Source organism: Hibiscus syriacus, unplaced genomic scaffold (assembly GCF_006381635.1).
Source record: "Hibiscus syriacus cultivar Baekdansim isolate YM2019G1 unplaced genomic scaffold, ASM638163v2 tig00002237_pilon, whole genome shotgun sequence".
NCBI classification, from domain to species: Eukaryota; Viridiplantae; Streptophyta; class Magnoliopsida; order Malvales; family Malvaceae; genus Hibiscus; species Hibiscus syriacus.
This window is the reverse complement of record NW_024061918.1, coordinates 3,263,739-3,275,789: the sequence shown is the minus strand read 5'-3', so window position 1 is coordinate 3,275,789 and position 12,051 is coordinate 3,263,739. Positions and strand designations below refer to the sequence as shown.

At 35.6% G+C, this 12,051-nt stretch overlaps 2 protein-coding genes across 2 annotated transcripts; one reads left to right on the top strand and one right to left on the bottom strand.

The window, feature by feature from the left end:
• Positions 1–3,326: 3,326 nt before the first annotated feature.
• Positions 3,327–6,961, top strand: LOC120139230 (selenoprotein F-like). The gene is made up of 4 exons (XM_039154538.1): positions 3,327–3,577; positions 5,232–5,290; positions 6,004–6,185; positions 6,616–6,961. Exons 1-4 carry the CDS (start codon positions 3,397–3,399, stop codon positions 6,689–6,691), a joined length of 498 nt encoding a protein of 165 aa, XP_039010469.1. The 5' UTR covers positions 3,327–3,396; the 3' UTR covers positions 6,692–6,961.
• A 2,561-nt stretch (positions 6,962–9,522) lies between these two features.
• On the bottom strand, positions 9,523–10,391 carry LOC120139220 (transcription factor bHLH153-like). The gene is made up of 5 exons (XM_039154532.1): positions 10,258–10,391; positions 10,039–10,101; positions 9,869–9,934; positions 9,759–9,803; positions 9,523–9,654 (listed from the first exon to the last, which is right to left on the bottom strand). Exons 1-5 carry the CDS (start codon positions 10,381–10,383, stop codon positions 9,523–9,525), a joined length of 432 nt encoding a protein of 143 aa, XP_039010463.1. The 5' UTR covers positions 10,384–10,391.
• Positions 10,392–12,051: the final 1,660 nt, after the last annotated feature.

Genomic DNA, 12,051 nt, shown 5'->3' with positions numbered 1-12,051 from the left:
TGTTGGTTTTGGATATGAGTTTATTTTCATTTTTCAATTTTGAAATATCATTTTTATATTTTAAAAACAATTTCTCATAATCCGAAGCCAACCCATTATATTCCTCTAATAACTCATCATAGGATAAATCATCAAAATCAGATGAGTTAGAGGTTACCTTAGAATCTTCCCCGAATGCCATCAAGCACAAGTTTCCTACTTCTTGTTCCTCTTCATCGGAACCTTCTTCATCGCTCCATGTAGCCACATGATCCTTGTGCTTATTCTTTGATTGAACCTTTCTCTTCAATTGTGGGCAATCATATTTGACATGCCCCGTCTTTTTGCATTCATAGCAAATGATCGGGTCCTTATCTTTTGGTTCATTTTTTAGGCCTTCATTTCGTTTGAAATTTCTTCCTCGGTAAGGTCTCATCATTTTTCTGAACCGTTTGGCAAACAATGTCATTTCCTCGTCATCTTCATCTTCATCCGAATCACTCTCATCTTTTGTGGATTTGAGAGCAACTTCAATGTTTTTCTTCTTCTCCTTCTCCTTTGGTGTCTCTTCAATCTTATCAAGGTCCACCTCATCTTCAAGCATCATTTCATGAGTGAGGAGTGAACCGATTAGCTCTTCAAGAGTTAAGAACATTAGATCCTTAGACTCGATGATTGCCGTCTTCTTTGATTACCACGATTTTGGGAGGGAGTAGACTAACTTCCTTACAAGCTTTTCATTTGAAATGATCTCTCCATATGATTTGATACCATTGACAATCGTTGAGAATCTATCCGCCATAGCTTTGATATCTTCATTTGGTTTCATCCTGAAATTTTCATAGCTATGTGTTAGAATACTAATTTTAGATTTCTTTACCTCATCGGTACCTTCATGAGTGACTTGAAGTTTGTCCCATATTTCTTTGGTGGTTGTACAAGATGAAACTCTTTCGTATTCATCTAGTCCAAGAGCACAAAATATGATATGGATGGCTTTGGAGTTGAGCTGGAACATTTTTGTCTCTCCTTCACTCCATAATCTTGGATGAGTGAGAGGCTTGAAGTATCCTTCTTCTATGACATTCCATGCTCCCATGTCACTTGCTTGAATGAAGTACATCATCCTCTTTTTCCAATAAGCATAATTAGCCCCATTGAATAAAGGAGGCTTGTTGACGGGCATCGAATCGAGACCGGAGTCGAAGTTTGAAGTAGAGGCCATTGATGACTTTGATTATCGATGTAACTCTTCCCAAATCGACTCAAGAGGTGATTAAACCTTCAAATGAGTTAGGCTCTGATACCAATTGTTGAGTTAATCAATTGACGAATATGGCTAAAAGGGGGGTGAATTGGCAATTAATATTTTGGTGGAAGTTTTTGCAGAAAATTGAAAGAAATTTGCACAGCGATTTAGAGTGGTTCGACTTTCTCAACCAAAGTCTACGTCCAGTACCTTAGCTATCCACACTAAGGATTTTCCACAAATTCACTAATTTGTATTTCTTTTGAGGACAAAGAGTAACCTTACAAACCCTCAAGAATTATACCCCAAATTCTTGAGAACACTCTCTCCCAAAGAGAACAATACAAATTTGCAAACTTACAAGGAAATCCTCACAAGGTAGATTGTTTGCACAATTCTAGAACAAAGAAAAGAACACTCAAGAATGAATACAATTGAGCACAATAAGTGTTCTTGAAAGCAAAATGAATATTGAATGAAATATAGGCTTGAAATGCTCAAACTTGAGGTTTGATGCTTTCTCTTTGATTCTCTCTTGATTCTAGTTGCTTGATGTTTCTTGTTATTGATCAATGGCTTCTAAACTTGCTTAAATACACCTTGAATCACTTTTGAATGTTGGGGGATGATTAGTGGAGTCAATAGAGCCGTTTAAGTGTGAAAACAATTAATAAAATCAGTTGGGAGCGTCTCATGCATCGATGCATACCCTAGGTGCATCGGTGCATCAAGTGTAAAATTCAAATATTTTGACCGTTGGACTCTCAGTGCATCGGTGCACTAAGAGTGCATCGATGCATAAAATGCATTCGATGTTTTGAAAAAGCCTGAATGCATCGATGCATGGTATGTGCATCAAATGCATTCGATGTTTTTATAAAACCCTGAGTGCATCGATGCATGGTATGTGCATCGATGAATCAAATGCATTCGATGTTCAATTAAATCATCGGTGCATCGATGCATAGTTTGATACATAGGTGCATGCCTTTGAATAATTGAATTTAAGGCTTGATTTTGGTTCAAAATACTTTGTGAAAGTTATTTCAAAGATATATTAAGTATAAAACATTTACACATTTAGTAAGGTTTAAAATTGATCTTGAAAGATTTAGAGTAATAATTTGATGATATTCGATTAATTGAATCGAATATACTTAGAAAATCATTTGTAAAATCTTAAAATTCATTTAAACTTAATTTTTTATATCGAAACATCAAAATATTTTCAACAAAGGGGGAATGTTATGAATATATATTCATATAGATGTCTATCTTTATCTATAAGATAATTTTTTATGCATTTTATTATCAGATCTTTAATATCTATTACTATTCTTATTTTCACATACATCTCCTTCTTATTATCTATTTATTTTGCATAAACTATATGTTTAATACTTAAACTATCATTTTTGTTTCATTTTAATACCCACTGTTAAAAACTTAATGGAACTACTACACGTGACATTTTTATGGCTAAATTACATCATTAATCACTTAACTATCTTCTCACTCCTATTTTGGTTACTAAAGTTTAAAAAATTTCAATTTAACTACTCAACTTTCAAATTGCTCATGTTTTAATAACTTTAATTAATTTCATTAATAATTTTTGTGACATGACATTTTTTATTATTATTTTATTAATATATAAAATAAAAAATAAATTTGAAAGTTAGAAGGATTAAATTAGGAGTAATTTGAAAGTTATGTAAATAAATTAAAAAAATTAAACTTCAGTGAACAAAATAAGAGTGAGAAGATAGTTGAGTGATTATTGATGTAATTTACTCATAAAAAGTATCATGATATAACAGTTATGCTAAGTTTCTAGCGGCTATAAGTTTCTAACGTCGAATACCAAAACGAAACAAAAAGTAAATATTATGTATGATTTTAAATTAAATAAAAGTTTAGGTACCTAAGCAAAATAAAACTGATAGTTTAGTTACTAAACATATAGTTTACCTATTTTATTTTTTTCATTTTATAACATTTAATAATAATTTAATAAATTACTTTACATTGTTAAACTGACAAGATGACGTCGTTTTGATTTGGGCAAACACCCTTTCCGGATCTGCATTCTCCTTCAATTACGAGGAAGACTTCAAACATTGAAGTTTGAAGAGGAAGACTAGCTGAAGGAAAACAGTGAGATAGAGATGTCGAGGAACACATTACATTGTTGGGTCTTGATAATTGTTTTAATTTCATTTTACTCCTTCGTTATGGTATCATCATCCAAAGAACAACTAAATCCAAAGCAATGTGAGGATCTGGGATTCACGGGTTTGGCCATTTGTTCTGATTGCAACACTTTTGCCGAGTACGTCAAGGACAAAGGTACTGAATCAATACCCTCTTCAAAAAAAAAACAAAAATCTACCTTTTTATCGTATTGGGTTTCCGTTATTAAGCAGTTACATCGGGTTGTTTGATTAAATTTTGGAAATTTAAGGCTTTGAGTGTTTGATTAATTCTTTGGATTGGCTTTGGTGTTATCTGTTTATGGTCTAGTTTTTATTTTTATTTTGGGTTTTGATTTTATGGTCTCTGAGGCTTTGTCTAATCTTAAATTGAGGGCAATGATGCATCAATTTTGACACTTTTGCAAGTTGACTGCAGTGCAGTTCCATGTAATGAGGTCAAGCTTCAATTCTTAATATACTCATCTTTTTAGGTGGAAGCGACAGTTTGATTGGTTAAAGGAATTAGAATTGCCTGTTTAAGTTAGTTTCTCTCTGAAATTTCTCAAGTTTCGGCTCCTATGACGATTATCATTTGAGTGCCAAATGCTCTATGACGATTTAGGGAAGTATGGCTTTACTATTTTTGTTTCTTTTAGGAAAATTGTAGTTAATTTGAGGTATTACAGTTTTATAGTTGTTCAAATTGTCCTGCCTCCTTTTGTGTGATCAAATTCCTTAGGCTCTATTCAAATTGAATTGCTCTACCTCCTTTGTGCAATCGGTTTGGATTTTAACTGCAGCACCAGTTAGATGTGGTGGGAAGGTGTATCTATCACCAAAAAGCTCACTGGGCACTTGTTTGGTTGTCGTCCTCCCATGCAGTTTGGAACATTTTGACTGCACTGATTAGATATAGAACCATTCGCTACCTTCAGTACAAAATGAAGCTTCCTCGCAATTCTACTGCTTTATGATGTTAGTGTCGAGTATGCTGAGCCATAGAATAATAGTTTAAGGTGGGAAGACTTGGTGTGATGTGGCAATGTCATTGTGTGCTATGTGTAATGAATTTTCTAACAGGAGAAAAAGGAGTGACAGTGGAGATATTTAAAGAACACAACTGTTCTGTTGTGTTTATGCTACATGTTAAACACAACACTGAAGACCAAACAATTGACAGCTATTAAGGAAGGAATTGATTTTTATATTCCTCTGAATGGGCTAAGAAGGGAAGACTTATTATAGAGAGTGATTGTAAAAATGCAGTGGAATGGGTTTCTAAGCAGCTCTCTTCCCCTACATTTTTCAGTTCTCTGGTGGAGGAAATTGGGGCTTTAATTACTGCTACGGGCACTGTTCTTAGATGGATTCCTAGGAGTTGTAATATGGAGGCCGACAAGTTAGCTAAGCAGGGGATTGGTTGATTGTAGTAAGCTTATTGTTTTAATGTTTTGTGTTTTTTTCGGGCTATGCATAGGCTAAAAGTCTGTAATGGTGTTGCTAGTTTGGTAAACAGGTCACCCAATCAGAGGCTGTTGCCTTAGCTTAGTTGGTTTAGCCTAAATTAGTGTTGTTGTTTATGGTTGTTTACTGGTGTTTTATGGTTTTCTGTTTTTAATGGGGGTGTTTCTCTGGATGTATCTTATGTAATTCCAGATATTTAATATAATCCTAAGGCACTCTTTTCCTCCTTCCTCTGATTAAGGAGCTTTCTTACAAGCTCCATTAATCAAGAAGGAGGTTTTTAACGAGGTCTTCAATTCTTAGCAAAAAAAAAATCTGACTGTAACTATATGTTTTGATGACAGACTTGATATCTGACTGCAAAAAATGTTGCACGGAAGACTCGGATGATTCTACAAGTAAGGTATGAAATGTGCTTTGGAGATGGCTTTTCTTCCTTTTTTTTTGGCATTGGAGGAAGGTTCAAGATTTTATGCTTTACTAGATCTCCAACCACCAATGTTTGTTCACTAAATCTCTCTTACTCTTCATCCGCTATGTTTCTTCTTCCAAATAATCTTTTTCAGTTCTATATTGCACCTACTGGAAGTCATTTAATTCTTAGATTAGATTGAGAGTTGCGAAAGGGAGGATGTTTCTGTTTAGCAGAAGTGTTCATGGATTCTTACATAGCTATTGAACCCCTAGCATGTATGATACTAATGCAGGTACCTCTGACAAAATGACACTTTTTATTTGTATTAAGGGTTTTAGCTTCTTAGACTTTGCATGTAAAAATATGGGATATGTCTTGTCTTCTTTCAGAAATGCCGTTTACCAACAACTGTACTCTTACATCGTATAACGACTAATTCCCCGACTATAGTCATCTTCAAGTAGGGAATCCCCTTAATTGTGACTTGCACTTCTGTGTCCCTTTAGTCTGCTCACTTTGATTTTGGTTTTCTCCTTTTTATTCGTGAAAGGTGCAAAGCGAACAATACAATGGGACTGCTGGATAAAAAGCTGCTAAATTCTAGATATTTGTTGTTCCCTTGTTCTCAATCATGTTTCTTGCTGTGTGTTTTTTCTTTCCCCCAATTTCTAAAGTTTGTATCTATATTTGTGCAATTGCAGATTACATATTCAGGTGCAATACTGGAAGTGTGCATGAGGAAACTAGTATTCTATCCGGAAATCGTTGGTTTCATTGAAGAAGAGAAGGACAAATTTCCGACAGTTAAAACTCAATATCTTTTCAATTCTCCTCCCAAGTTGATCATGTTGGATGATGAGGGCCAACATAAGGAAATTATAAGGTTAGGTTCCTCTTATTGATGCACTTAGCTCATATTGAATTGAAATGCTATATTCACTGAATAAAGAAGAATTTGCTCGGACAGCAACTTTGGCTTCCTCAGCATTTAAAGTCAACATCCTAGCATGTTTATCTTCTACCTTGCCCCTTTTGTTTTCTCCCTCTATAATCTACTCTCTCTAAAGCTATACTGAAAGATGCAATATGAATAAAAGTGATCTTCGTTTATGGCATAAACGTTATGCAGTAAGTTCTAGTTTTGTTTAGACGAGTGAGCTTTGTCTTGTTAATTCTCCAGATACATGCATACATGCAAAAAAAAGGAGCCTTTTTTGGGAGTTAGAAAACAACAGTGTCCCAATTTTGTAGTTTGCATTATCCTTGCTTGCATTATGGTGAAAACAACCCTAACTCTTGCGATTCTTGTGCAGAATTGACAATTGGAAACGGGAGCACATACTGCAATTTTTGCAGAAGAAAGTTCAACCCAATTCCGCAAGCTCGTAGACACTTCGGTTCAGATTCCAGTTATTGCAAGAGAAAGTCGAACCTAATGCAGCAAGGTTGAGTGATTTATTTGTGTTAGCCTTTGTTGCTTTCATAAATATGTGCTTGATCTTGACATAATAATCGAGTATACAGTCTATCAGACACTACTATAAGGCAAAGTGATATGAACAAGGTGTGCCCTTATAAAAAGCAGGGGGCTCATGTATGTATCATGTTCATGCCCCTTGAGAGAATTATAAATTGGATTGTGATTATTATTTGGGTAAACTACTCCAATGGTCGCCAATGGTCTCTAATGTTAGGATAAGTGTTTTTTTACCACAGATGTTTAAAATGTCACAAATCAGTTACTAACGTTATCGTCTGTTACAAAATGGTCATTGATGTTAACAGTCGTTAATAGGCGTAACGAAAAATATAGCTGGATCGTTATTTGCTGAGTTAGATCGTTGACCGCCACAGCTGGGCCATTTTGGCTTGCTCTTCTTCTTCTTCAAATTGTTCCCCATCTTCTTCTTCTTCACTTAAGCGTCACCCATTTTGCACTTTTATTTTTCTTTTTCCAATATTTCTTTGAAAACATATGTAAAAACTGTCACAGTCGTTCCCCATGTTTCTGCGAAAAAAATTAATGATCGATTTCATAATGTTCATCGTCTTAAATTTTTGAAATAAATAAATAAATGAAAACTTAATGAACGAAGGGTAGTGAAATTTGAGAGACTTGGTGAATTCAATACTCTGTAAAAAAAACCCTCAAAATTTCGATCACAATCGGTGTTATCGGTTGTATGTTTGACCCCATAAACCAGCATGCCTCGTAAATCAGCCTCCAGGATTTTCTTCAAGCACTCTGCGGCCTTCGTCAAGGTTTCGCCGGCGCAAAAATGTTAAAAGTTTTCAATATGATATCATGTAGCAAAGGCGTTTCGATGAGGCGGGAATTCATAACCCATGTACCGAAATCAACGAAAGTCTCATTGGAAGCTAACCAGAGGTTGACGATGAATGTAAAAGCCTCAACGTCAAAACCAAAGAGAAAAGCTTTTGAAGATCATCAAAGTCGAGAGGGGTTGTTGTTGTTGGTGGTAGTGGTAGTTGGTGTTTCTTGACGGTGGAATGTTCAGATTTCTCATCGAAATTCAAGGGAGAAAAAATGAATCTTCTTCTTCTTCAACCCAACCCCATCTTCTTCTTTTCTTCTTCACAAATGGTCAAGTTGTTAACATATTTTGGTGGTAATGTGATGTTGATCGGTTTTGTTTCATGAAGGCATTTGACCGGAATCGAAGAGCTTTAGTGATGAAATAATGAGACAGATTCTACTGAAGTGGCGATGAAAAGAAAAGTGAAGAGAAAGAAAGAAAGAAGAAGAAAAATGGAGAAGAAGAAAAGAAGAAGAAGACGGGTAACGAGTTGATGAAGAAAAAGAGTTAGTCAAAATGGTCCAGCTGTGGCGATCAACGATCCAACTCAGCAAAAAACGGTCTAGCTGTGTTTTTTGTCACACCTATTAACGATTGTTAACATCAAGTGACCATTTTGTAACAAACGATAATGTTATTGACTGATTTGTAACTTTTTAAACATTAGTGGTAAAAATGAACACTTACCTTAACATTAGTGACCACTGGCGTAGTTTACCCTTATTATTATTATTTACTGTTATTTTATTTAAATTAAATATGGATCTTTCTCAAGGTTTTAATCTTCTTCATTTTCTATTAATCTGGGTAAGTACAAGACATTATTTGTTTTAAAATAACTCTTCACCTCTTAACATTGAACGCTCACACCCTTGACGTTCTCTCAAGGAACGATAATTGTTGCTTTACCATGGAGATCACTCGGTTCGTGCTTTAATTAGCCCCCCAACGTTTTCTAAAATGATCATTTTGGCCCCCAATGTTTCATTTTGGGTCAAAAGGGTCCATCCGTAGATGAAAATCCTTAGTTAACAAACGGTTAACATCTCAAAATGAGGCCTTTTTTACCCTAAAATGAAATTGCTTCAAAAAAAGAATAAGGGTCAAAGTGACTATTCAAGTAAATATTATGGGCTTTTTTGCCCTAAAATGAAATGTTTGGGTAAAAATGTTTAAAAAAATAAGGGCCAAAATGATATTTTGGTAAATGTTGGGAGGCTAATTTGGCATTATACCAAGAAAATTTAATGAATTGAACTATGAATCCTCGAAGACTTTTGTGCAGTTTCCGGCGAAGATACATCGCAAGCCATGCAGCACGCACATGCTGCCGGTGTCAACGTAGGGGTCAGTGATCAAAACTGTCAAATGTGAAAGGATTTCTAAGCAATGGCTGCCGATGGTGGTCCACAATTCAGGCCAATGATGGTGAAAGAAAGCGCCATTACAAAATGACCTCTCAACACATAGGCCAACCGCCAACTGATCACCATTAATGCCACTGTTGAATTTTAAATACTACGCACAGGTAGTTGTCACTAATTATCTGAAAATGTGAATATGTATTTCCCATTTCCCATCATGACCTGTACGTTTATCCCCTATTCTGAGTGCCTTGGGTTGCTTCAAAAGGACACATCAGTTAATTCATGTCAGGAAGTTTGTATACTCCAATAGCTCGAATGCAGATGGGTCCCGGCACCGACATAAAACTAATCTAAGACCAATGATTCTGCCTACCACCATCCTATATCTTAGTTCATTACCTCTATAAGTTTTTGTTACAACCAGGAAATTTTTGTGCCTTGGATAATAAGTTGGTTACCTACTAAACCCATTCAGTGTATCCCGAATCCTTCCAATTGCCCTGAAATGAAACGTCAATTGAATTGTGAGATAGCTTTAGTCGAATTTAGGAGATGCGGTCTTGATGGGAGTCCAAATATCGGCACCGTTGCTCTGAGCAATTCCTACGGTACAAGAGACCGGAACAAGACATAAACCTCGGTTTCTCAGGCTATAATGCTCTACATTCTGGAACATAAAAACAAATCCCATGAAAATGTCACTTACATCTCTATAGTGTTTCATGCTACTTATCATAAAATTTTACTACTTCGTGCCCATTTGATGCTCACCTGCGTATTACTTGGTGTTGTTTGGAGGTACGGGGCACTCAACACCTGTAAACACCCCTAAAAATGTTTCTCAGCATACCCAAAAAGTACAATGGGAAACAAAAACCAACCTTAACTTGTTCGTGAAGAAATTGTATGTATTCCATTCCCTCCGGTAGGACAGAAGAAGTATCTGTCTGCAGCGAACCAACACGGCTTCACAGTTGAACCTGGATAGGCAACTTCTGTTATTAAAGACATGAACAAATGCTACTCCGATGTATATGATTAATGAATTGACCTTTCCGTACGGTGAAACAAGCTGCTGCAGAGCGACAATGTGTTCACTGTGTTCTTTTCTATCCTATTGCAAGAAAGAGTAAACTAAAATTAATACTAATATTTGCAACAAACAAAATCAAAATCATATAACATTTGGTTTAGTACATAGTGAAGAAATGAATCTAGAATCTAGATATAACTTGTATCATCGAGAAGAGATTTAATGTAGAGTAAAGACAGCTAGAAAACCCTTTGTGGAGATAGACAAATCCGCCTTCTTCCGTTTCGATGCCAAAGAAGCGAGACTGCTATAGTCGACAGAGCAAGGACCCCTTTTGTTTTCTATCATCTTTCCAATCTCCATCCCTGGTTCACAAGTTGAAAAGAGGAGACAGAATCACACTCGACTTACATGAAAAGCATACTCAAAGATACCCAAGAAAACAAGTTCTTATTTTTATACCAGAAGAAATTCAAGGCAAAACAAAAATGTCTGAAAACAATAGCATCGGAAAGCTTGAGGCCTTGTTGAAAATGGTGATCGGAGAAAGGCACCCGACTATATATAGACGTCGACGGTCAATTTATTTGGGTCAGAGAAGCATACATGGTAGAATTCATATAATTTGAGCATACAAACGAGCTTTAATCATTCTCACTACACACTTAAAAAGAATCAAATTTTATATAAACCACACGAGACATAAAATAAGAAAATCCGGAAAGAAATCGAGTTCCATGGACAGTGGCTAATCATACCTTCATGTATCAGAGACATAATTTTATAGACATCCATTCATTAATGCAAGCATATCAACATCGTTAACAAACATTATCATCAAAATGTTGGCTTTGTTGGTAAAATAGACTGCTGCAAAACGAGGCGTTAGCACTGACTGAAAAATATTAAATAAAATAATCAATCAGAATGATAACCGTGTCGTGGTAATCCACTGCCTTAGAAGCAAATTCGTCCCGATGTGTGTAATCGCTACTATGGATGAACAACCCCCTGAGATTAACACGGCTCTCCAAGAATTCGTACACCCGAAAACTGGAGTGAACTTGGTGATATTGCTCTTCTCTCAACTCAAACAACATTCAAAAGATAGGAGTGTTTCAAAGCAAATGTTTGCTTGGGATTACTCAAAGTGAATGAAATTGTCCTCTAGGCTAAATAGTGAGGGAAAAATAGTCACTTCCAAATCATAATTTAATTCTATTAAACATAGAATTAAAATCCTTTAAAAGACTGTTACAAATTGAGCATTACCAACATCCCCCCACTAATGCGAAAGAATTCTTTCGTAAAGATGAGAGCAATGAAGTTAAAACATGAGAAGAGCAATAGCGAGATTAGTTGCTTAAGCACTAGTGAACATATCTGGAACTAGTACATAGTGATGATGAGCAATCTTTCTCTTAGATAAGTGAAACTAGTCTGGAACTTTCTAAGATTGGGGTAAACTCATAACACACAACTAACCCCTTCATCCACCAAAGTTCTCGATGTGTCTACAAAGAATATATACAAAAGCGTATATATGTTTAGCCCTCTTTCCTTAGGATTCTAATAAGTGTACTAGAAAAACGGCCCAACGTTTTTCATAGAAGATGGCTAATCCTTCTCACTTACGTAGGTTATTTCATCAAGTTTATATCAACATAAACCACTCAAACTAAGCTATGAAATAATTAAGAACTTTTATAATAGCTCAACCTCACAAAGGGTATGGTGACTTTCTTCAAGTTCATTATTAATGAACCACCCAAACTCTGGGATAAGAAGTCATTAAGAATAAATATTCAGCCTCATAATTCGGTGAATTCAATATGTCCTTCTCACTAGGAACTCCCATTCAATATGTTCTTCTCATTAGGAACTCTCAAACTCTTGGGTTTGAATTCATTAAGAGTTTAATAAAACTCATCCTCTCAAGCGGTAAGTTCATATAGTCCTTCGCGATTAGAACTACCCACTCAACTCTGGGTTATGAACTTATTAAGAATAGATATTCAGCCAAAATCGGTA

Excerpts from the sequence above, each read along its gene's own strand:
- LOC120139220 (XM_039154532.1), bottom strand. The coding sequence starts at position 10,383 with ATGGAGATTGGAAAGATGATAGAAAACAAAAGGGGTCCTTGCTCTGTC. Across the intron at positions 9,935-10,038 it reads TTGTTTCACCGTACGGAAAG|ACAGATACTTCTTCTGTCCT; the intron begins GTCAATTCATTA and ends GGTTCGCTGCAG. Across the intron at positions 9,804-9,868 it reads TTCTTCACGAACAAGTTAAG|GTGTTGAGTGCCCCGTACCT; the intron begins GTTGGTTTTTGT and ends GGGTGTTTACAG.
- LOC120139230 (XM_039154538.1), top strand. The coding sequence starts at position 3,397 with ATGTCGAGGAACACATTACATTGTTGGGTCTTGATAATTGTTTTAATT. Across the intron at positions 5,291-6,003 it reads CGGATGATTCTACAAGTAAG|ATTACATATTCAGGTGCAAT; the intron begins GTATGAAATGTG and ends GTGCAATTGCAG. Across the intron at positions 6,186-6,615 it reads CAACATAAGGAAATTATAAG|AATTGACAATTGGAAACGGG; the intron begins GTTAGGTTCCTC and ends ATTCTTGTGCAG.